The sequence below is a fragment of the Chelonia mydas genome, chromosome 4, assembly GCF_015237465.2.
Source record: "Chelonia mydas isolate rCheMyd1 chromosome 4, rCheMyd1.pri.v2, whole genome shotgun sequence".
Lineage (NCBI taxonomy): Eukaryota > Metazoa > Chordata > Testudines > Cheloniidae > Chelonia > Chelonia mydas.
In genome coordinates, this window is record NC_057852.1 from 85,330,719 (window position 1) to 85,354,554 (window position 23,836).

At 41.9% G+C, this 23,836-nt stretch overlaps 1 protein-coding gene across 8 annotated transcripts in view; it reads right to left on the reverse strand.

The window, feature by feature from the left end:
* MICU3 (mitochondrial calcium uptake family member 3) overlaps positions 1-23,836 on the reverse strand; it is a 146,147-nt gene that overhangs the window by 59,823 nt on the left and 62,488 nt on the right. For 7 of the 8 annotated variants that reach the window (XM_043546170.1, XM_043546169.1, XM_037897697.2 and 4 more), the window contains 3 exons: positions 23,263-23,341; positions 11,749-11,796; positions 6,221-6,303 (listed from right to left, as the gene is read on the reverse strand). In XM_043546170.1, the coding sequence (XP_043402105.1) occupies positions 6,221-6,303; positions 11,749-11,796; positions 23,263-23,341 (210 nt within the window). The remainder of the gene's footprint in view (positions 1-6,220; positions 6,304-11,748; positions 11,797-23,262; positions 23,342-23,836) is intronic. The other variant, XM_043546167.1, reaches the window with a different exon arrangement.

The following is a 23,836-nucleotide window of genomic DNA, read 5'->3' on the forward strand; positions in this document are numbered from 1 at the left end:
GGTCACTTGATGGTTACCTGTTCTGTTCATTCCCTCTGGGGCACCTGGCATTGCCCACTGTTGGAAGACAGGATACTGGGCAAGATGGACCTCTGGTCTGACCCAGTATGGCCGTTCTTATGTTCTTGTGGTTACTTTACGTAAGACCAAGATGGAACCAGACTCCTGGCATGCAAAATTAGAAAGGTCATAGAGAAGTTTTTAAACTAACGGCTGGGGAAAAGCTAAAAGGTGTGGACGAGCATGTGGTTTGGATAGAGACATCCCTGAGAGCAGGATTTAGAAAAGGGGATACTCTATATTCTAGAAAGAGCAGAGGATAGAAGTTGACAAAGTCCAGAAAGAAACTGAAGAGAAAAACTGTCAGACAAAAAAAGAGTCCCATTCATTTACATCACAAGAAGGCAGACAACTAAATATTGACAAATTTTATAAGTGCTTGTTTACAAATTCTAGAAGTCTAAATAATAAGATGGGTACTTGAGTGCCTGGAACTAAATGAAGATATTGATGTAATAAGCATCACAGAAACTTGGTGGAACAACAATAATTAAGGTTAAGATTTTGTCAGGGTTATTTTTAGTAAAAGTCAGGGACAGGTCACAAGTTTCCATTAATTTTTGTTTATTGCCCGTGATCTGTCTGTGACTTTTACTAAAAATAACTGTGAGAAAATAGGGTTGAGACCGAGCCCAGCTGTAGGAGGAGCAGCAGGGGGCCCAGCACCCGCCACCACTGTGACTGACAGCTCGAGGGTCCCACAGCCACCACTGGGAGCTCCAGTCCCCTCCCAGCACCTGTTGGGGGCTGAGTTCTGGGGGCCCCTTGCTGCCTGCAGCAGCTTGGAGTGCTGGGGAACCTCCGCCGCCCACGGTGGCTCAGAGCTCTGAAGGCCCCTCACTGCCTGTGGTGGTTCAGAGCTCCAGGGACAGCAGCTCAGATCTCTGGTGGCATGGCTGAGAGCTATGGGGGCCCCCTCCGCAGCTCCAGAGCTCGGTGCTCCAGATCCCCCCACTGCCTAGGGCAGCTGAAAGCTGCAGGAGCCACTACCACTCACAGTGGCTCAGAGATCCAGGTCCTCTGCTGCCCAAAAGCTCTGGGGGCCCTCCACCGCCCGCGGCAGTTCCAGAGCTCAGAGCTCCAGATCCCTCTGCTGCCTGCAGCAGCTGAAAGCTGCAGGGGCTGCTGCCACTCACAGTGGCTCAGAGCTCCAGGACCCCTGCTTCCCATGGTGGCTGAAAGCTCTGGGAGACCCCTGCCACTTGCAGGGTCTCGGAGCTTCAAGATTGGTGGCTTGGAGCTCTGCCAGCAGGGGCTGAGAGCTCTGGGTCCCCCTGCCACCCATGGTGGCTGGGAGCTTCAGATCCCCCCACTACCCGCGGCAGCTGGGAGCTGCATGGTCTCCTTGCCAGTTGTTGCAGCTCAGAGCTCCAGGTTCCTCCACAGAGGGTGGTAGCTGCAGGGGCTCCCACCACTTATGGCGGCTCAGATCTCCAGAGCTCCTGCCGGCTGATAGCTCCAGCCCCGCCGCCCTGAGGCTGAGGTGGAAAATATCATGGAGGTCACAGAAGTCATGGATGCCGTGACTTTGATGACATAATCTTAGCCTTAATGATAGTCAGTGGGACATAGTATTACCAGGGTACAAAATATACAGGAATGGCAGAGTAGGTCATGCTGGTGGGGAAGTGGCACTATATGTGAAAGAAAGCAAGAGTCAAATATAGGAAAAATATTAAATGAATCAAACAGTACAACAGAATCTTTATGGATAGAAATTCCATGCTTGAATAATAAGAGTATAGCAGTAAGAATATACAGGTTGAACCTCTCTAGTCCGGCACCCTCTGGACCTTAGTGCTGAACCAGAGAATTTGCCGAACCATGGGAGGTCAATGCAGAGTTCCAGTGGGTCTCCATAGGCATGGGAAGTAGGAGTGTGGGGGGTACTCCAGCACCCCCAGGCTTTGCATCCAGCATGGCCGCCGCCCAGGGGCTCCGATGCCGGCCCCAGGTCCCAGCCACCAGCCCCAGGTCCTCCCACTCCCTTCCGGAGCTTGAACACCGTGAATCAGCTGTTTGCAGCGCTCTGGAAGTGCTGCGAGGGAGGAGGTGGAGTGGGTAAGCGCGGGGCCACTGGCACACGAGAGGCAAGGGGGAGGGGAGCAGAAGGGGGAGGCTTGGCGCCAGTGGATGCTCCGCTCCCGCTAATCTTTCCCCGTGGGTGCTCCAGCCCCAGAGCACCCATGGAGTCGGTGCCTATGCCAGACCATGGATATTGCCAGACCAGGGAGTGCCGGACTAGAGAGGTTCAGCCTGTACTACAGACCACTTGACCAGGATGGTGACACGGTGGCTCTGAAATACTCAGAGATTAGAAAAAAGAAAAGGAGTACTTGTGGCACCTTAGAGACTAACCAATTTATTTGAGCATAAGCTTTCGTGAGCTACAGCTCACTTCATTGGAATGCATTCTGATGAAGTGAGCTGTAGCTCACGAAAGCTTATGCTCAAATAAATTGGTTAGTCTCTAAGGTGCCACAAGTACTCCTTTTCTTTTTGCAAATACAGACTAACACGGCTGCTACTCTGAAACCTGTCAGAGATTAGAAAGGCTACAAAAAACAGAAAACTTAATAATAATGAGGGATTTCAATTATCTCCATATTGACTGAGTACATGTCACCTAAGGATGGGATGTGGAGATAAAATTTCTCAACATCATTCATGACTGCTTCTTGGAACAACTACACCTGGAACCTACAAAGGGAGAGGGAATTCTTGATTTAGTCCTAAGTGAAGCACAGGATCTGTTCCAAGAGGTGTATACAGCTGAACCGCTCAGTAATAGTGACCATAATGTAATTAAATTTAATATCATTGTAGGGGAGAAAATACCAAAGAAACCCACCACAGTAGCTGTTAACTTCAAAAAGGGGAACCATATAAAAATGAGGAAGCCAGTTAAATGTGAATTAAAAGGAAGAGTCACAAGACTGAAATGCTTGCAAGCTGCATGGAAACTATTTTAAAATACAGTAATAAAGGCTCAAATTAAATGTGTACCTCAAATAAAAATAAAACAGTGAGAGGGCCACAGAAATGCCACCCTGGCTGAAGAAAGTCAAAAGAGGCAGTTAGAGACAAAAAGACATCCTTTAAAAAATCAGAACTCAAATCCTACTTAGGAAAATAGAAAAGAACATAAACTCTGGCAAGCCAAGTGTAAAATATATAATAAGGTAGAGGAAAAAAGCCAAAAACCAAAAAACCAATCCGAAGAGCAACTAGCCAAAGACACAAAAACTAACAGCACATTTTTTTAAAGTACATCTGAAGGAATAAACCTGCCAAACAATCAGGGTGGGTACTGGATGATCCAAGTGCTAAAGGAGCACTCAAGGAAGACAAAGCTGATGTAGAGAAGCTAAATTAATTCTTTGCATCACTCTTCACTGCAGAGGATCTGGGGGTGATTCCCACACCTGAGCCATTCTTTTTAGATGACAAATCTGAGGAACTGTCCCAGATTGATGTGTCAATAGAGGTAGTTTTGGAATAAACTGATAAATTAAACAGCAATAAGTCACCAGGACTAGAGCGTATTCACCCAATAGTTCTGGACTTCATTCAAACAATAAAATACAAGTAAATAGATAAAATTCACCTTTGGGCTAAACTACAGATTGAAAAATATTTATTTAGATTTGTAAAATAACAAAGGTACACCTCTCTCAGTTCAGGGCAACTACACCTGTAATCTCACCCTGTGGGCCAGCAAGGGCAAGTATTCACAGGCTTCCGGCTCCCCAGCCATCAACTCTCTTGGGCAGAGACACGTGCATCTCTCAAACGTGACCAGGGTATTTCCAGGCTGCACAGTTTCCTGCCTACACTGGCAATTCCCCACCAATGCAGATTGCCTCAGCAGGCCTGCTTTCTCTTCTCCTCAGAGTCTATAAACAGCGTAATTAGCCATCGTTAAGTTACAATACAACTCTTTTTAAGCAAGCACATTTAGTAGTAAAGTAAAAAAGCATTTCAGAGAAAATATATTAAAACAATAAAAACAACAACAACACCCTACATGCATGCTAATAAGCTTAACAGAGATCACCCCTAGTTGGTGTCAGTCCTTCCAACCCTTCTCCAAGTATTGGGGCCCTTCTCTTGGACAGAAGGTCCTGTCTGTTTTCCGGAACATAACGAAGCCCCTGAGTCAGCTTAAACTCAGGTTAATTATCTAAAGGCCTTCCTTTGACTTTGGCCTCTGGAGAATCCACTTTGAACTAGCAGCGGCAGCGAGTAATATGGGCCCGTGGTGCCCATGCTCCAGCAATATTCAGGGCCGAGGGGCCTGGCTCCACCAATGTATGGGGCCGGGTCTCTCCCCCGGCCCTACCTGCTGCCCCCTGCGCGCCTCCCCTAAAGGTCCCCTGCCCCCCGCCTGATGCCCTCATGCGTCTCCCCGGGCCCCATAGCATCCCTGCCTCAAGCGGGCGGCTGTCCCCTGCAGCTATGCGCTGCGCTCCACTCTGCCAACTCCCGGCACCAACTGCCGCCGCAAGGTCCTAGCGCCCCCTATCCACTAGTGTCAGGGCAGGCTGACCCTGCCCTTCTGCCTCAGACACACAGACCCTTTCCTTTTCCGGTGGGACCATCCACCAGCACACACCCCCCGCCCCCCACCTGCAGTCACCGCTCCTGCCCCACACTGGGCAAGGGGCAGCCCCATTCCCTACCCCCAGTGAGGCTACAGTGAGGGGCAGCAGCAGGGGAGGAGGCGCACACGCACCTACCACACCCACCACAGCAGAGGGGAGGGGGCTTCCTGGATCTGACAGGAGCTCTAGGAGCACGTACAGGGACAGTGGTGCGAGGTGAATGTGCTGCCAGGAGTGGAGAGGGGGCCCCTCCCTCGGAGATCGCTGCTGCCAGTGGGGGGGAGGGCTGGAGGGAGTCCTCCTCTCTGGCCCCAGTCCGGGGAAGCCTGCCTGCACCCCAAACTCCTCATACCCACCCCACCCCAGAGCCCGCACCCCCAGCCAGAGCCCTCACCCCTCTGCACCCCAACCTTCTGCCCCAGCCCTGAGCCCCCTCCTGCACCGTGAACCCCTCATCCCCGGCCCCACCCTGCAGCCCTCCCCTCAGCACCCCAACCCTCTGCCCGAGCCCCTCCCACACCCCAAACCCCTCACATTTTTACTTTATTTTAAAACATATATATTGGCTTACAAGGCAGGTGTGCGCACACGCGTGTGTGTGTGTGTGTGTGTGAGGGGGGCTTGGACCCGTCTGGGCACTACCAAAAATTATACAAACCTGCCACCTGCTGGATGTGTTACATCCTGAGTGAGTACCCAATCACACTCCACTGTTCTTAGTTCCTTGAGGGCTGTAGTTACTCTCCCCCATGGAATTACATACAATCCCTGGCCCACAATGATACATGCAATACAGTAAGAGCTCCCCAAGATATTGCAGGAAATTGTCATATCTGTCACAACACCTAATCCAAAAGCTCTAGGTGCCCTGCCATTATTTAAAGGTACAAATTATTCAGACTCCAGTCAGCCTTGCCTCCATCATCATCTAGGTGTAATAAAACTATTAAGGGCCCAATTCAGCAAATCACTTTAGCATGTGCTTCACTGTAAGCCTGCATTTGAAATCAATATGATTTACACAACATTGTAGCGCTTTGATGAAATGGGACCTTAATGATATGATGGGGTTAAGCAGCACAGCAATATCTCAATTCCACCTCAGAGCCTCTCCAAATGGTCCCCAAAATAGACTGGCTTTGTAGCATGTCACGAAAGTCAACAGATTCAGGTTATTTTGGACCAAGTGGGGAAATAAACAAAGGCAAGAGGCCACCTGGAGAACATCCTGCCACAAGCTCTCTCATTGTTATACCAAAGTGTGTCTAACTCAAGTAACTGCTGACCACAGCTGTGGCAATATTAGCCCAAAAGGAATTTTATTTGAGAAATTTATTAACAACAACAAAAACAGTAGAAGGGAAATGGCAATTCAACTTCAAAGCACAGCATGCAGTACATCTATGCACCATTATAAATAGTTGACATTTACAGTTACCTACCATTTTATGCAATCTCTCATTGTCATACAGAATTTAAACATAAAAATAGAATGATAGCAAGATTATGTCAAAATACTCAGAAACTGATCAAAGAGCAATATCTAATATACATACCACCAAGAACTCCTTTTTGTCGACCATCTCATTGCCATCAGTATCAAACATGTTGAAAGCTATTTTAAAACCTGCATGAGGCTCTGCCAGAAAAAGAATACAATTGTCAATTATTTGCAAAAAGTGATGATAAAAGTTTAACCTTTATGAATATAAACTGAATATTTTAGATCAGATCCTCAACTAGTGTATATCAGTATATTTGTGCATATAAACAGTGTATAACTGACTTACAGCAGCTAGGGATCTCACCTTATACATTTGTTTCACTTTCAACATTTCAGAAGCTTAATGCAAACCTCAAAGTTCATAGATTGAAAAAAAAAAAAGAAAGAAAAAGAAAGAAAAAGGGTAAAACATCTTGGAGCAGTGGTGGTTTGGTATTGAGGAGGGAGAAGCAATCACACATGGCTATTACCTGTTGTCACCTCCTAGGGGTAGGGCCAATGTTCCTCCCAGAGTCATTGTGGAAATTGAGGCAAAACCCATTCTGTGGGTGGGCGGCGAGGGGCGGGGAGGTTATGTGCTTACAGTAGTAGAAGATTTAAGAAAAATATTTTTACAATACTGCTTAATTGAAGTGAGGATCCGTTGTGGCACTGAAGTCCAAATAGCGATTCTGAAAAGATATATATCTGATTCCACATTTCTGATCTGCAAATTATGTTGATTGGAATGTCAGATAGAGACTACCATATTGCTGGCACAATGCACCTTAATTCAGAGCCAGCTTTCCTCAGCAAAAACACACACAGCCAATACATTTGTACAACTTTTGCTAGGAAAGGCATGACCCATCAAAATTAGTTAATAAGCCCCCCACAAAATTATAAGATTTTTGCAATGATGAAATATCATCCAAATTTTAACTTATAATGTTCTTACCATTCAGTTTTCTAAAAACTGGCTTCTACTATCCAGGAACAAGAACTTGCTAGGGACAATAAGAGAAACAACATACTGACCAAGGTGAAATCCCTGAACAGTGTTAGGTGAGAAGTGACGGTCCTAAAGACAATCTTATCTTTGTGAAAGAGAGTAAACAGGCTATCTTTTAAAATACCCTACAAATCACTCATTGCTGTCTTTAAAAGCTTTGGAAACAGCCAGAAGAAATGACATCTTAAAAGAATACAGATAAAGACTAGTAAAGACTAAACAATAGAATTCAAAAGCCAGGCTATATTAGAAGCTTATGCAATAAACCTTTTAAAAATCTAGCAATATCAAAGTAAACAAACAATTTAGTATCCTGTGAATTATGGCAAAAAGAACAAACGGGGCAACCAAATGAAATTTAAGATATCATTCACAGAACAGATTTAACAAGGAAATATATTTAGAGGATACAAGGAAAAGGGAAATAAGGACAAGGCAACCAACAGAATCTCAAGAGGAGGAATAACCAAGAGCTGTAAAGCCTTCTTCTGTTTACCACTGTATTACTTATGTTAGGTAAATAAAAGGTGACACACATGCACTCTCCCCCGTCCCACTGAGCTCTATTATATTTCAAAAGCCTGGCAATTAAATATAAGGGGACACATTCACCCTATGTATAACTCCACTGACTTTTATAAGAATTAATGTCTCGCCTTAAGACAAAGTATCAAATGACTTGGAAATAATACTAAGAGGCTAATAGAACATTTTGGTATACCAAAGTACCAGTAATTTATTATCCAGAGGTCTCAGAGTAGCAGCTGTGTTAGTCTGTATTAGCAAAAAGAAAAGGAGTACTTGTGGCACCTTAGAGATTAACAAATTTATTTGAGCATAAGCTTTCGTGAGGGAAAGGGAAAAAGGAGGATCCTGGGAACTACAGGCCAGTCAGCCTCACCTCAGTCCCTGGAAAAATCATGGGGCAGGTCCTCAAGGAATCAATTCTGAAGCACTTAGAGGAGAGGAAAGTGATCAGGAACAGCCAGCATGGATTCACCAAGGGCAAGTCATGCCTGACTAATCTAATTGCCTTCTATGACGAGATAACTGGGTCTGTGGATGAAGGGAAAGCAGTGGACGTGTTGTTCCTTGACTTTAGCAAAGCTTTTGACAAGGTCTCCCACGGTATTCTAGCCAGCAAGTTAAAGAAGTATGGGCTGGATGAATGGACTATAAGGTGGATAGAAAGTTGGCTAGATTGTTGGGCTCAACGGGTAGTGATCAATGGCTCCATGTCTAGCTGGCAGCCGGTATCAAGTGGAGTGCCCCAAAGGTTGGTCCTGGGGCCGGTTTTGTTCAATATCTTCATAAATGATCTGGAGGATGGTGTGGATTGCACCCTCAGCAAGTTTGCAGATGACACTAAACTGGGAGGAGAGGTAGATACGCTGGAGGGTAGGGATAGGATACAGAGGGACCTAGACAAATTAGAGGATTGGGCCAAAAGATATCTGATGAGGTTCAACAAGGACAAGTGCAGAGTCCTGCATTTAGGACGGAAGAATCCCATGCACCGCTACAGACTAGGGACCGAACGGCTCGGCAGCAGTTCTGCAGAAAAGGACCTAGGGGTTACAGTGGACGAGAAGCTGGATATGAGTCAACAGTGTGCCCTTGCTGCCAAGAAGGCCAATGGCATTTTGGGCTGTATAAGTAGGGGCATTGCCAGCAGATCGAGGGACGAGATGATTCCCCTCTATTCGACATTGGTGAGGCCTCATCTGGAGTACTGTGTCCAGTTTTGGGCCCCACACTACAAGAAAGATGTGGAAAATTGGAAAACGTCCAGCGGAGGGTAACAAAAATGATAAGGGGACTGGAACACATGAGTTATGAGGAGAGGCTGAGGGAACTGGGGATGTTTAGTCTACGGGAGAGAAGAATGAGGGGAGATTTGATAACTGCTTTCAACTACCTGAAAGGGGGTTCCAAAGAGGATGGCTCTAGACTGTTCTCAGTGGTAGCAGATGACAGAACAAGGAGTAATGGTCTCAAGTTGCAGTGGGGGAGATTTAGGTTGGATATTAGGAAAAACTTTTTCACTAGGAGCGTGGTGAAACACTGGAATGCGTTACTTAGGGAGGTGGTGGAATCTCCTTCCTTAGAAGTTTTTAAGGTCAGGCTTGACAAAGCCCTGGCTGGGATGATTTAATTGGGGATCGGTCCTGCTTTGAGCAGGGGGTTGGACTAGATGACCTCCTGAGGTCCCTTCCAACCCTGATATTCTATGATTCTATGAGCTACAGCTCACTTCATCGGATGCATTCAGCTGTAGCTCACGAAAGCTTATGCTCAAATAAATTTGTTAGTCTCTAAGGTGCCACAAGTCCTCCTTTTCTTTTTATTAACCAGAGAGGCTCAGAGAATTACGAATACCATTTCCTTTCAACTTCTAAATGCCAAGGCAGCACTAGAGAAAAAAAGATGACTAAGATGTTAAATGAATCCTTCAGAGAATTTTCCAATATGATTTTCCTTTTAAAATATCAAATGACATTTTTATTAAAGTGACTGGCCAAAAGTTTGGGTGGAAAAAAAAACAGATCTCCCACTGATTAAAGGGATGCTGCTATGTGCCCTTGGTCAGGCCTTAAAGCTACCAGCTAAAACAGTCCATACTCATGTTCCCTGATATTGGCAAGAGGAACAGCTGACAAGCCAATTCTGTGATTTAAAGCGCAGTCCTATGGCCATATATTCCATGTCTCTAAAAGGTATGCAATGCTTGCATTTACTCCACATGTACACCATTATTCTAGTAGGTCCCTTTGAGCACTTGGAAGGAAGAGTTGAAAACCCAGTCATCTTAGCCTGAACTTCAAAGCTTATTACATTATTCAATTCAGTAATAATTTCTTGCCTTTACATATGGCCCTATGCAATGATGGACCAAAGCCCTCTTCTTACTCTGCCATAGTTACATAAAAATGGCATCAGCTGATAACCTCAGTTGTTTGGATTTTGAAAATTCCAGTTTAAACGTCTACCATTCGGACAATTGAACTATTTTATCCTTCAGTCAAAAAATGGGTAAGGCACCTCCCATTTCACTTCTTTCCTATAATAAAGAATCTCATTTTTGGTCAGACACTAGCCCATTTTATGGATATTATTTGTAATGGAAAACAAATTCAGCCAAAATATTCTAGAGCAAGGGTAGTCAACAGGGGGACTGTGGGAAAAATCCAGATCACTATACGCTTTTGACCAGACCACAAAGCTCTGGGGGAGCTGTGAGCAGTTAGTGTGTGTGGGGGGTGTAGTGCAGGCAGAGGAGTGACTGGCTGTGTGCTGGTGGGCTTGGAGGAGCTGGCCCCTGGGGCTGACTCATAACTGGGGGGGCAGGTGCTGCCCTGCCCTCCCTAAATGGAGCCCCGCCAGGTACGCCGGAGCTTAGAGCTTCAGCTCCTGCTGGGAAGCACTGGGGCTTCAGTCCCTGCCGGGCACACTAGGGTTCGGGTCTTCAATGCCCCCGCCGAGTTATGAGTCAGCGCCAGGCGCCTGTCGGGCTCCTGCTGTCAGCACTGGGTGCCTTCCAGGGCTACATTTAGGGAGGTCTGTGATCAGAGAAAAAGGGTTCCTCAGCAAATAGTACCTCAGGCAGTCCATACACCACTTCACTGCCACGACCTCTTTCTCAATGATGGATACAACTTTCTCCCTGGAGAACAGCTTTTAGCTTACGTGGAGTATGGGGTTTTCTTCTCCCTTAACATCTTATGAAAGAAGAGCCTCTAGCTCTACATCTGAGGTATCAGTTTCTCATATAAACCTCTTTGAAAAGTCTGGATTAAAAAGAACTGGGTTCTGACACATACAATCCTGTGTATATGATTCCATGCTTACACTTGAGAATTCTTGCATGAAATGCCCAAATAAATGAAGCACTGTTGTGGTTCTTGTGTTTGATTTTTAAATTCCAATAGATGACAGTTTTAAAAGCCTATTATTTGAAGTTAACAAAACTTCTAAAACTAGTTTGTAAATCTTTAATTTACAAATCTAAAATCTCAAACAATTGTGTTAGTTATGGAAAATCTATACTATACATAATTGACTCTAGTACAATCAAACAATTAAACCTTCTACATTGTTTTCCCAGGTGGAAGACAAAACAAATATTTAATTTTGTTAGTGTTTGTTGTTTACAAATAAATGTTTGGCTCAGTTTTAACAGATTTTCTAAAACTATGTAAGCGGATATCATATATAGATTGAAAAATAATATTTACAACTTATGTATCTCTCTCCATCTTCAGAAGTCCTTTATAAACTTTAATAAATTTATCTAACAATTATGCAGCAATTTCAGAGGACTGAGATTATACACTACAAACTGATGTTCAATTCATCTGATAATCCTTAATCTCTCATTTTCAGTAAAGGGTGCCCATGTAATACAACACTTCAATTGAAACGTTACAAGATTACCCTGGGATAATACAGTGACCAAGTTATATGGAAAAGATGGATGTGATTTTTCCCCATATAATTTATATAATTTTTAAGTGAACATAAAATATTCTAATGTATAGGAATAAATTCAGAATCACAAAATTGCAGTGAGTTTTTTTCAGAATACTTACTTGTTAAGATACAAAGGAGAAACAGATATTCTGTGTAGGAAATCAAACCTAGAGACAAAAAAAGTGTCATGTCATATCAATTCTAATAAGCCTTCATTTGTCAAGCTTGAAAAATTAGAGGTGGTTTTTTTTTTTTTTTTACACATATATACATTACAGCTGGGCAAAATTGTTCAGATGAAACTATTTTTCAGTCAGAAAGCAGATTTAGGTTGACTGAAACATTTTGCGAATTCATGTAGATTCCAGCAAATTGTTTCAGTCAAAACAAACAAAAAAAAAGAACATTTTTCCAAAAAGTCAAAATGAATCATTTCAACATTAACAAAATGAAATCTTTTTCAGGCAAGATTTCACACAGGGATCTAGGCATTATTCACAAAAATGGAAGTAGTGGCACTGTCATCCCCCTTATAACCTTTAGTGCAATGGGTAGGGTACTCATTTGGGATGTGGGAGACCCAGGTTCAAATCTTCACTCCAGAGCAGGGATTTGAACCCAGATCTTCACTCCTTCTAGGTAAGTACCCTAACAACCAGGCTACTGGGTATTCTAAAGGGGGTCTCCCTCACTCTGTCCTGTTGAAGCTGTTCCACTTTTTATAAAATACTTGAACAGTCATTGAGGGGGGAGAGCAAAAATGAATGACTCTATAGCCTTGTGCTCAGGACACTCACCTGGCAGGGAGAACACCTACATTCCAATTCCTGCTCCAATGAATATTTATTTATACAAAATGGAACAGCTTCAAAAGGAAAGATTGAGAGAGCCCCACACTAGAATAGGCAGCCAATAGCCTGGTGGTTTAGGCACTCTGCTCCAGATCTAGGCTGTCCACATTCAAGGTGATTGCGCTAACTACTGGACGAATGGTTATAAATCACCTCCTCCTGTTTTCCAAATGTAGCCCTTCATTTTCTTTATCTTTTAGAACAAGTTAAAAATACCCAAAAGGTTTTGTTCAATGTGAGCTTACTTTTTGATATTTTGGAACTGTCAGAAAACTAAAATCTCTCTCTCTCTCTCTCGCCAGCGGAGAGTGGTTTGTAGTCCAGGTAAATTGTTCTACAAATACACTGCAGCCTTACTACTAAAACACTAGGTTAAACATATATTAGTCTCATCCCTTGAAAGTAATGTGCATGATGCATTACACCAAGTTTTTCCAAAACCCCAACCATGACACATGGAAGTATCTTATGGCAGGTTTCAGAGTAGCCGCTGTGTTAATCTGTATCCATAAAAAGAAAAGGTGTACTTACAGCACCTTAGAGACTAACAAATTTGTTAGTCTCGAAGGTGCCGCAAGTACTCCTTTTCTTTTTATCTTATGGCAGTATACAAAGGTTTCACATTACAATTAAAACTGTGTTCTCTCCTGATACCATCTTTAAATTTGTTTAAGCTTGGGTCATAATTTTACTGAATGTTAGTACACATATCTAGTTAGGAATTTTGCTTCTCACATTGCTTAACAATACACAGATTTTAGTATTTCGCTGCCTCTGTGTATACATACATACACTCTAATTATGCTTTGAAGTTTACATTCAACTCTTATTAGATGAGCTTATACATTTTAATTAAATAAAAAGAAAAGGAGTACTTGTGGCACCTTAGAGATTAACAAATTTATCTGAGCATAGGCTTTCACGAGCTACAGCTCACTTCATCGGATGCATGCATGCTGTAGCTCACGAAAGCTTATGCTCAAATAAATTTTAGTCTCTAAGGTGCCACAAGTACTCCTTTTCTTTTTGCAGATACAGACTAACATGGCTGCTATTCTGAAACCTTTAATTAAATATTGATTTTTAAGGCTTTGTTAAAAATTGAAGTATAATGTCAGAACTATTTACCAATTTAGATATATATGAAGCACCTATTCTAGGCCTCTCAATATTTTTGCGATACTTTAAAAATCCAGTCACAAAAAATTTTGAACTGGTTCAAACTGCAGAAAATAATTAATCAGGCTTGAACTCAACATCCATATTATACACTCATTACCACAAATTGCACTCCTTCTTCCCCAAAAGCCTGGGTAAATAGATAATCTTGCATCATCCCCAGAAGGTCAGTGAATTAGGGATATTCTGGACTCTTTTCAAAATGGGCTGCTTAAGGAATAATTACTGCCTTGAGGGTCTACTGGAAAGGCTTCAGTTCCATTAATCTTTAATGGCAGACCACCAAAACTGGTCCCTAGTCCCCAACATGATAGGAAGGGCACTATCTCAAAAACACAGGAATTATGAGATGGTCTATAATATTGGCCAAACTCCAAGGGCGAGATTTTTTCAAGTTGCAGGTGCCTAGTGGGATTTTCAAAAGTGCCTAGACACCTAACTCCCATTTATTTCAATGCAAGTTAATCACCTGTGTGCTCCTGAAAATCCCATTAATCTCCTATCTGCACCTTTAGGTGCTTACATACCTTTAAAAATCTAGCCCTAAATGACTAACTTCCAATCCCAAACCAAACACTAGACTAGCTGTGAGCACTGAACCAGGAACCACCTGGAATTTTTTCATGGTCATCATAGTGGCTGTGAAATCCAAAGCTCATTCCAACAATTTTTCATCCATACACATGTTAAAATCACTGATTGCTATTAGCCTTGGTACCTCCAAGGTGGGTCAGCAACTCACATGGACAATTTGCAGCACATCAGCTGGTTCTCCTGAACTTATGTCAACTCAAATGCATCCTGGGAATAGCACAAAATGAACATACTGTAATCAATCTAGCCTGGGTGCAAGAAACTTCCAGCTTTTCAGGCTCCATACAAAAATCATGCAAAGTAGATCTTCACCTGTCTTCTTTAGGCTAATACTGTACAGAATACCTCGCTTGACCCAACTGTGCCCACACTGGTAAAATGGTAACATCCAGCCACGTTTTGCTAATACGGGCAAGCCTGGGGGACAAAAAATCCTAATTAAATCATGGACTGTTGAAATTCACTTATCTTCCACCTATCAGCATGAAGCTAAAACTGGGATTTTTGTCCTTAACTATAGGAAAAACCAGTGAAACAGAGATTATGCATTTTGACCTCACAAGGTATTTTTCTGACTTGTCTCCTCCCATACATGAATACAGGAACGGAGGAATCCAAACACTCACAATTAATTCTTTGCATACAATACTACCATATTCCCTACACACAGCAACATTTTTCAACTCTGTTGGCCCTCTGCAGTGATTATTGAGTGGTCATAGCTGCCACACCTCAATACTAGACAAAGGATCTTCAATGCAGGCTACAAAGCCAAATTAAGAAGACTATTCACTCTCCCAAACACCTTTACCAATAACACTCCAAAAGCTCACAGCCATTACCTTCAGAATCACTCCCTAAATATTCTCCAATACAACAGGCCATTTATCCTAAATAATCCTACACCCAGGCCATTTATTCTAAAAGGGCAACGCTTCCATGATGGATATGTCTCCTACCCTCAAAAAACAAGAAAAAATACCCAGATCATTTTGGTCCTCACTACTGAGGCTGGAATGTGGGGATGATGTAAAAGGAAGGCAGTTGATTAAGCTATCATTTAATCACACCAAACCACCTATCCATCCCCCAAATGAACCCTTACACACCCATAAATTCACTAAATTTGAACTTCTTTCCTCTCCGACCCTAGCCCAACCCCTAATTTCAGAAAATAAAATAAACAAACATATTTAATTCTTCCCCCTCTTCCTCAGTCTAAATGGAAATCCCTGGAGTAAACCTCCTGCTGCCGCTGGTGGTTGTTGTGGTGCTGCTAAAGTAGGGAAGGCTTCTAAGCAGTTCTAATACTAATTTATAAGGAAAATGGATAGTATCTCACTCCCGCCACCCCCACAAAATTGTGGATTTGTAAACAAAATGTAGCTGCTTCTGCTAGCATTTCAAGTTTAAAAGCAGTTACCCTAATAATAAATACAACCATGTATTCTGCCTCGTGTCATCTAGATTTTGTACAGTACCTCAGAAACTGAGAATTACTGTTATGTGTCAAAGACCAGTTCCAATTTTTCATTAGGTCTGTGACTACTTGGAAGGTCAGCTACGTAGAGATCAAATGCAGCTGAGATATAGATAAAGGGATGTAAAACATGCTTGAGTAATCAGTCAAATGTAAAAAATTATTTTACAGATTGTTTTTCAGTGTTTGATACCACCTTCTTTGTTGTAAAATAAAGGAAGGAAGAGCAACTGTCAAGTAGTATGTCAGCAGACATGAAGGGAGCTATCTAGGAGGCCTTTGAAAGCATTCCCTCCTTTTGTTTGTACTAGTATATTGCAACCTATGGACAGATAGTTCTGGTTGACTGCCCTGAGTGTTATGGGAGAAAGATTTCTGGAATGGCTATTGCTCAGAAAGAAGGGCTAACTCAAAGACCACATAGAAGGTGCAGAGGTCACTTGAAGTGAAAACAATTAAAATAAAAAGCCCTGGACCATATCCTTAGTTGGTATAAATTAGTGTAGCTGAATTGACTTCTATGAAGCTCTGCCAAAATACACCAGCTGAGGACCTGCCCATCTACATACTTGATATCAAAATGCATATATTGTAGCAATAAAGCCTAATAGAGAGACAGTGTGAACTATGAGATTAAGACTGGATTGGGACTCTGGCGATCTCGATTCTATTCCTATCTCTGCCTTTGGCATGTCATCTCTCTGCCTCTCAGATTCCCCATCTATAAAATGGAGACAATGATACCACTTTTGTAGAGTACTTTGAACCTACTAATTAAAAGCACTATTATTATTCTACCACTTTGCTCCAATTTTACACCATAATTTTATTAATTTCAATTGACTCTCACTGGCAGAAAACTGGAGTAAGACATTGGTGAATCAGATGCAGAAATTTTAGCGACATTTGTATTACACAATTCACAAAGCTTATTACTGGATACACTTTTTAATGGAGAATATTTTTAGAAGAGTTATTTATATTGCATATGTGATTGCCTATTGTATGGTAATGTTTACATTATTTAGAGCATGTCTGGATCTTTTAAAAGTAGAGTCACATCAACAACTATTAATAGACCATATAATGTAATTCTCAATTGATATGAAGATTATTTTATTATCAAATATTGATAAGAAACAAGCACCTTTGTGCTTTCTCCCATGCTGCCCCATGCTTGGGAGGATCTGCCTGTAAGTATCCACAAAGCTACTTCACTATACTCCTTCAAATCTCTTCTTTAAAATCTCCTTTGCTGTGATGCCTACAAAGAACTTGACAATGCCTGGGCCACTAGTGTGCTGAGACCACTGCCTATCATGCCAAATGTAATAGAGCCCTCAGAGGGTCGGGTGGTTTACTGGGTAGCACAAACAGTATCGCCTCTCAGCAGGAAAGCCTTTCAGTCCAGTTCCTCACCCAAGGATGGGTTTGGCTTCCCCTCAGATTTGCAATGTCCTTGCCCTTTTCTTATCAGACATGGAATAAGAGTGGCATGTCGCTTGTGCCCCCTCTGCAGCAGTAGACATAGCTAGGGGAGCCTGGGTCCTCTCACTCCACCGGGCTCTGAACTAGGGCCCTATGAGAGTCAGCAGTGTCCAGCATCCTGCAGTGCCCTCGGAGTTACCCTCCCTGGGTCACTTCCTACCATCTGTCTCTCCCCACAGCTCCCAGTCCAATATAACGTAACAAAAGAAAAAGAAAAAAAACGAACAAAAACTAAACCTTAAGCCCCAACTGGGCTCAGTATGCAGTCCTGTTCCTCAAAGGGAGGCTTCTTTGGCACCCTTGTCCAAGAAAGTCTATCTTCCTCCCCAGCCTCCCACTTCTGAGCTAAATTTCTCCCTTTAAGCTTGCTCTGCAGGTCTGGAGGGGAGGGGCTAACTGGGTCCAGTATTGTCCTTTAACTCCCTTGGAGCCAGTGTGGGGTTTGTCCACCCCTTCACACTAACCAATATGATCTCATTGTTTCCTTGTACTCCCCTGTCTCTATCTACCTATGGTCTCTTGTCTTATACTTAGATTGCAAACGCTTTGAGGTCGGAACTGCCTTTTTGTTCTGTCTTGTACAGGGTCTACCCTACATAAAATAATTCAGCCTGGGAATAACAGTAAAATATGTCAAGATCATGATAGTTAAGAACTGCTGTAGATGTTTAGATAAGATGGTTTATAAATGCTTTAAGATTTTATTTTCAGTGAACAATTCAATCTACACCTGTACAAAATAAAAATAGGGAGATCACACCTTTGCAGGTTATTGCATTTTTATACTGTATATTTGGTTGTGATATAAAGTATTTCCTTGGATTCAGTGTCAGTACTTAGCAAACTAGACCATAATTCATGGCACATTTACCAAAAGGAAATAGCCGTTTTATAGAAGAATGTCATAACTTTATTGAGATAAGTCTCTTATATCAACATAAACCAAAAGGGGACAATCTGACCTAAACAAACATCTTGAGTTACAGAAATCAAAGAAAGTCATGGGAAAGTAATTAAGGACCCAATTCACAAAGGAACTTAGGCATTGCAGTGCTCAGCATTGCAACACCTAACCTATAAGTGCCCTGGAAATCACTGGAAACCACAAACCGTGAGTTGAGTTAGGCACCTAGTCTCCCTATACAATGCATGGGGGGAGGTAGGCACCTGAGAATGGAATCTATAAAAGACATTATGCTAGGCTGGGAGCTGCCTAGGATAACCAATGGGAGATGCCAATGAAGGGGGTTTGTCCTCATCTCCATCCCTCTCATGGAGTTAGGTACCCAAGTCCAATCTACTTGCGATCCACAGCCAGGAGTCAAGTGTGTAAACTGTTTCTTGCAAAAAGAGCAGCACACACTTCTAACAGCACACGAGGACAACCAGTAGTCATCCTCCATTATAACATTTAGCCTAGTTGTTAGGGAACCCACTTGTGATGCAAGATCCTTGTTCAATCCCCCTGTCCCTTGATGAGAAGAAGGGATTTGAACAGGGAATCTCCCACCTCTCAGGTTTTAACCACTAGAGTATGGGGTAGTTTCATACAGGTCTCTCAGTTACGCTTGTTGAAGCTGTTCCTCTTTGTATTAAAAAATTATATATATGTAGGGCCGGAGAGAGAATGAGAATGACTCTGTGGTCCAGTAATGAGGGTACTCAGCTGAGAGGTGGGAATGCCCAGTTGAATCTCTTCTCATCAGGCAGAGGGAAAGCTGAATCAGCATCTCCCACATTCCAGGTAAATACCCTAACCTGATGGGAAAAGGTTATAAGGAAGGCCTCCTCCCTTCCCCGCCTGGCTTGTTTTGTGTGGCGTTGGGCAGCTCAGATCCTGCTTCTGGATCAGGCGCTGCAGGCAAAATACATGGGGCAACACCTATCTCTTCTGGTTTGAGGATCACGTTAGGGTTTAAGTATGAGATAGCCACCCAGACATCTGCCCAAGGCAGCAGTGCACATGCCCAGAGGCAGAAACTTAGATGCCTAGGGAACTTTTTCTTGCAAAATGTAAACATTGAATGAGTTCAGGCACCAGCTGAGTGAACAAAAGGGAGCAGACAAAGATAAAGTTGGTCATAAGGATACAGATAGAAAGCTTTCAAATTAGGTACTGAGGGCCAGTTTTTACAGGTAGTTAGGTGCCTTGTTTTCAATGAGAGTTAGGCACAGGTGTTTTGGAAAATCTCACCCTGAGTTACCAACTCAGAAAGCTAGTTTCACAGATAAGAACATAAAAACATGAGAGCTGTCATACTAGGTCAGACAGTGGCCAGTACCAGAGCTTCTGGGGGAGTATACAGAACAGGGCAATTATGGAGAGATCCACCCTGTCTTGCCTCCTGGCTTCTGGCAGTCAGAGGTTTAGGGCTGCCCTGAGCATGGGGTTGCATCTTGACTATCTTGGTTAATAGTCATTGATGAACCTGTCCTCCATGAACTTTTCTAGTTCTTTTTTTAACCCATCTATATTTTTGACCATCATAACATCCCATAGCAATGAGCTCCACAGGTTAATTGTGCGTTGTGTGAAAAAGTACTTCCTCTTGTCTGTATTAAACCTCCTTCCTATTCATTTAATCGAGTGACCCCTAATGCCATGATAATAGATGCAGCCAAATAATAGCACTGCCACTCCAGTAATTTTTTTAAAGACACTTACAATAAACTCAAAAAGATTTTTTCTCCCTTCTTCCTCCATCATTTTGTAGCCAGACCATCTCACTGACCCACCCACAACACCCTTCTCCAATCCCTCAAAGGCCCCTGCATTGTTGTAATTTTCCCTCTAGCAAATGAGACCTACAGAAAGTTCCCTGTGGAAAAACATCCACCACAAGAGGTTGCTGGAAAGGGAGGCAATACTTTTTCAATCAGTGATTACAGTGCCTCCACAATGCTCCCAGTCCAAAAGCAGGTGACTGCTTAAAAAATACTCCAATCTGTGCATGTAGGTACTGGGAAGGATTGAACATTATTGTGCATACCTGAAGTCAGATTTTAGTCTGAACCAAAAAATAAAACCAATGGAAAAATGAAAAATAGCAGAACTGGAATTTAAAAGGCCAATAAAAACAACTGTATGTGTTTCCCCCCCATTAGTAATTAAAGTGTAATTTAGCATTCAATTTAGTCAAACTTTTAATTAAATAATTCCTTTATATTTTACTTCACACCTTTTCTAAATCGAAGGTACATTTGATGTAGATATCCAGTTTTGCACCTTGTATCATATATGAGGTACACGGAAATAATTTAATATTACTTTCATGTGAACTGCACAAGAACTTCTCAGCCTAACAAAGTAGTTCCATCGTAAGGTATCTTTTAATAAAGGATAGGTCACCAAAAACAAAAGTGTTGCTGGAATTCTGCAACAGCCCTGCATGAAGGAGATATACTTAAGGACTGAAGAGTAACACAGTTAAAATATATAAATAAATATATGGTTTTAACAAATGTTATGTGAAGAGTGAGAAAGGTGATTCCTATTGTTAAATATTTAAAATTTGAACCCTAATTTGAGCCCTAGTTCCTACAGAGTCTTTACTTATGTATGAATATTTTTCAATGGACTAAGGCATATGTAATAAATAAATAATAGTTATACCTCATGTAGTGCTTTTCATCAGTAGAGCTCAAAGCATTTTCCAATATTGGATTTTTACAGAACGAAAAACTGAAGCACAGTTACTTTGCCCAATGTCTCAACTGGAAATGGAACCCAGATCTCCTGAGTCCTAGCACATCATTCTAAGCACATAACTTGACATCACTGAACCAGTGTTTATAAACAGTCTAAAAATGGAATGTTTGTGTTTCATTTAGATGATCTAAAACTCATATTTTTATGGAGCCAAATTCTTCATAGCAGAAAGCAAACTATGGTAATTTCTCTTGCAAGCATAACATATTTATAAGGTGCACAGCAAACTTCAAGGAAGCTATTTTTTTTCTCTTGAGGAGTGTAAAAACTCCACAGGAGAGAGGTAATCTATAGCTCCATAACTTTACAGGATTAGGCTGCACAAGAGCTACATAGAGGACAGGTTCCACTGCAACTTTATATATGTTAAGTGTACTTGCTACATACTCTCTAGTTTTGAATTATTCTAAAGTTAATACAAATGGACTTAGGTACAGTAACTCCACATTTAATGTCGTCCCGGTTAATGTTGTTTCGTTGTTATGTTGCTGATCTATTAGAGAACATAGTCATTTAAAGTTGCGCAATGTTTGCTTATAACGTTGTTTGGTTGTGGGGGCTTGGAACCAGGGTGGGCCTGCAGACCCCCTATCAGCTCCCATCCACCCTCCCCAGCGTCTCCCACCTAACCCGCAGGTCAGCAACTCCCCCCTCCCTCCCTGTGCCTCCCGCCTGCAGAAATCAGCTGTTTCGAGGCATTCAGGAGGCTTGTGGGGGAGGAGCGAGGACACGGTGGGGTGGGGCCTTGGGGGAAGGGTTGGAGTGGAGATGGGCCTGGGGCAGAGCTGTGGGTTGAGCATCCCTGGCACTTTGGAAAGAACAGCAAGAGGAGCAGCCGGACAACCCACCCTCTTTCACTCTCTGACTCTACCACCTCAACCAAGCTTCATAATCATCATTGCTGAGTACAGTATTAAATTGTTTTAAATTGTTTAAAACGTATACTGTATATGTATATGTCTTTTGTCTGGTGAAACAAATTTCCCTGGAACCTAACCCCCTCCCCCCCATTTACATTCATTCTTATGGGGAAATTGGAGTCGCTTAAAGTTGCATTTTTCAAGAACATAACTACAACGTTGACGAAGGAGTTACTGTGTAATAAATTCTGAAGCTTTACCCCCCCAAAAAAGCCTTATTTCAGGGCTTCAGTGCCTCTCTTCGATTTAATGCTGACAACAGTGAGCAGCAAATGGTTTTCATGACCATGAAGCTGAGGCATGCCGCAACACTTTTAGTACCGTTCCAAAGATGAGCTTAGTTTTGGGGGTTTCTTTATAGTTTATTGTAAATGTTTACTTCAGTTTGAAACCTAACAAAACTGAACAGCAGTCAACCCAGTATTGGTATCTGGCAACAGCACAGAAAAATACCTACAGCCCCAGTACTCAGAAAAGACTTAACTCTTCCAAGGTGTCATTCTAACAAGAATCACCAGTTCAGGCAGACTAGTATTTCAAGATCACTTTATTCAACCTGCTGTAATAGATAATATTTTTGGTTATATCATCTTGTAATAGTTGTCTGATTTAACTAATTTAAGGCCAGATTTAAATTTAAAAACTCCATGAATCTTCTGCTACTGTGGAAACAAACAGAAGACTAAACAGGTTAATTTGGATGGCTTTTACAAGTTTCCATAGTACAGAAACCAGCAGGTTTTTAGTGAATATGTACTTTTTAAAAAATATATCAGAGATCTAGAGTGAGATTATATCTTTTCCCAATAATTAATGTGAAGTTTGATGGTCAGAAGCTATGAAGATTTTCAAAACCAAGTCAAGTCAAAACCTTGATCTGCAGAAGTTTAGAAATTGCTAATGCATAAATCTGATTTTCTTGATTAAAGAGTTGATGTACTACATGGGATTTTAGAAATCATCAATTAGTATTGTGGGGAACATGAATAACTGAAGTTTTTCAAGGAAATCAATACACATTACTACCTTTGCACCTATCAAAACTGAAAGTCATTCTGTATCCTTTAATTAAAAGTATTTTATCTATGTCTCTTTTGTAGGTAATTCTCATTAGAAGGACAAAATTAAACTTGAAACATTTAAATACCAATACAACACACTTCAAAAAACTGTTCCAGATTCAGATAGTACTATATATAGCGATCCTACGGCAGCTGCAATCATGATCAAACAATGCAGATATTGAAGGAAATTTTGCTAGTCTCTAAAATGTAAAAGACAACTGTTTTCCCTCTTTTTGGAAAAAAAATTAAGAATTCAACTTAAAAGTGTATATTTTAGCAACAATATTTCCACTATACAGAATCTAAAATAGATGTAGTAAGTCATTCAGTAAAATAAATCTTCCTCACCTTTCTCTCTAAGATTACGGAAAAGTTTTGATGATCCTTTCCAAACTGGTGGTGTCTCTATAAGTATCTGATTCAATTCCTGAAAAAAAAAAAGAAAGAAAGAAGAAAAAAAATTAAAAAACACAAAGTAATTGGTAAAGTCGTTATCAGATTAAATAGTGAAATCTAAAAAACCAAGACCAGAGGCAAGTAATTTTACACAAACCTCCTATTTAACTTAACTCCCAATGTATGGCAGCTATAAGTGGAAAAATTTTAGCTTACAAAAGCACATGGGCCCTGATGCGTCAAACACTTAAACACAGCATAAGGTTTGCTCATGTGAGTAGTCCTGATATCAGGATCAGGAGCAAATCTGTATTCATACTTAACCGTTTATAGGACTAGGGTCTTATATGTAACTCGTTTCAGAGTGGTAGCCATGTTAGTCTGTATCAGCAAAAAAAAAAAGAGGAATACTTGTGATACCTTAGAGACTAACAAATTTATTTGGGCATAAGCTTTTGTGGGCTAAAACCCACTTCATCGGATGCATGCAGTGGAAAATACAGTAGGAAGATATATATACACAGAG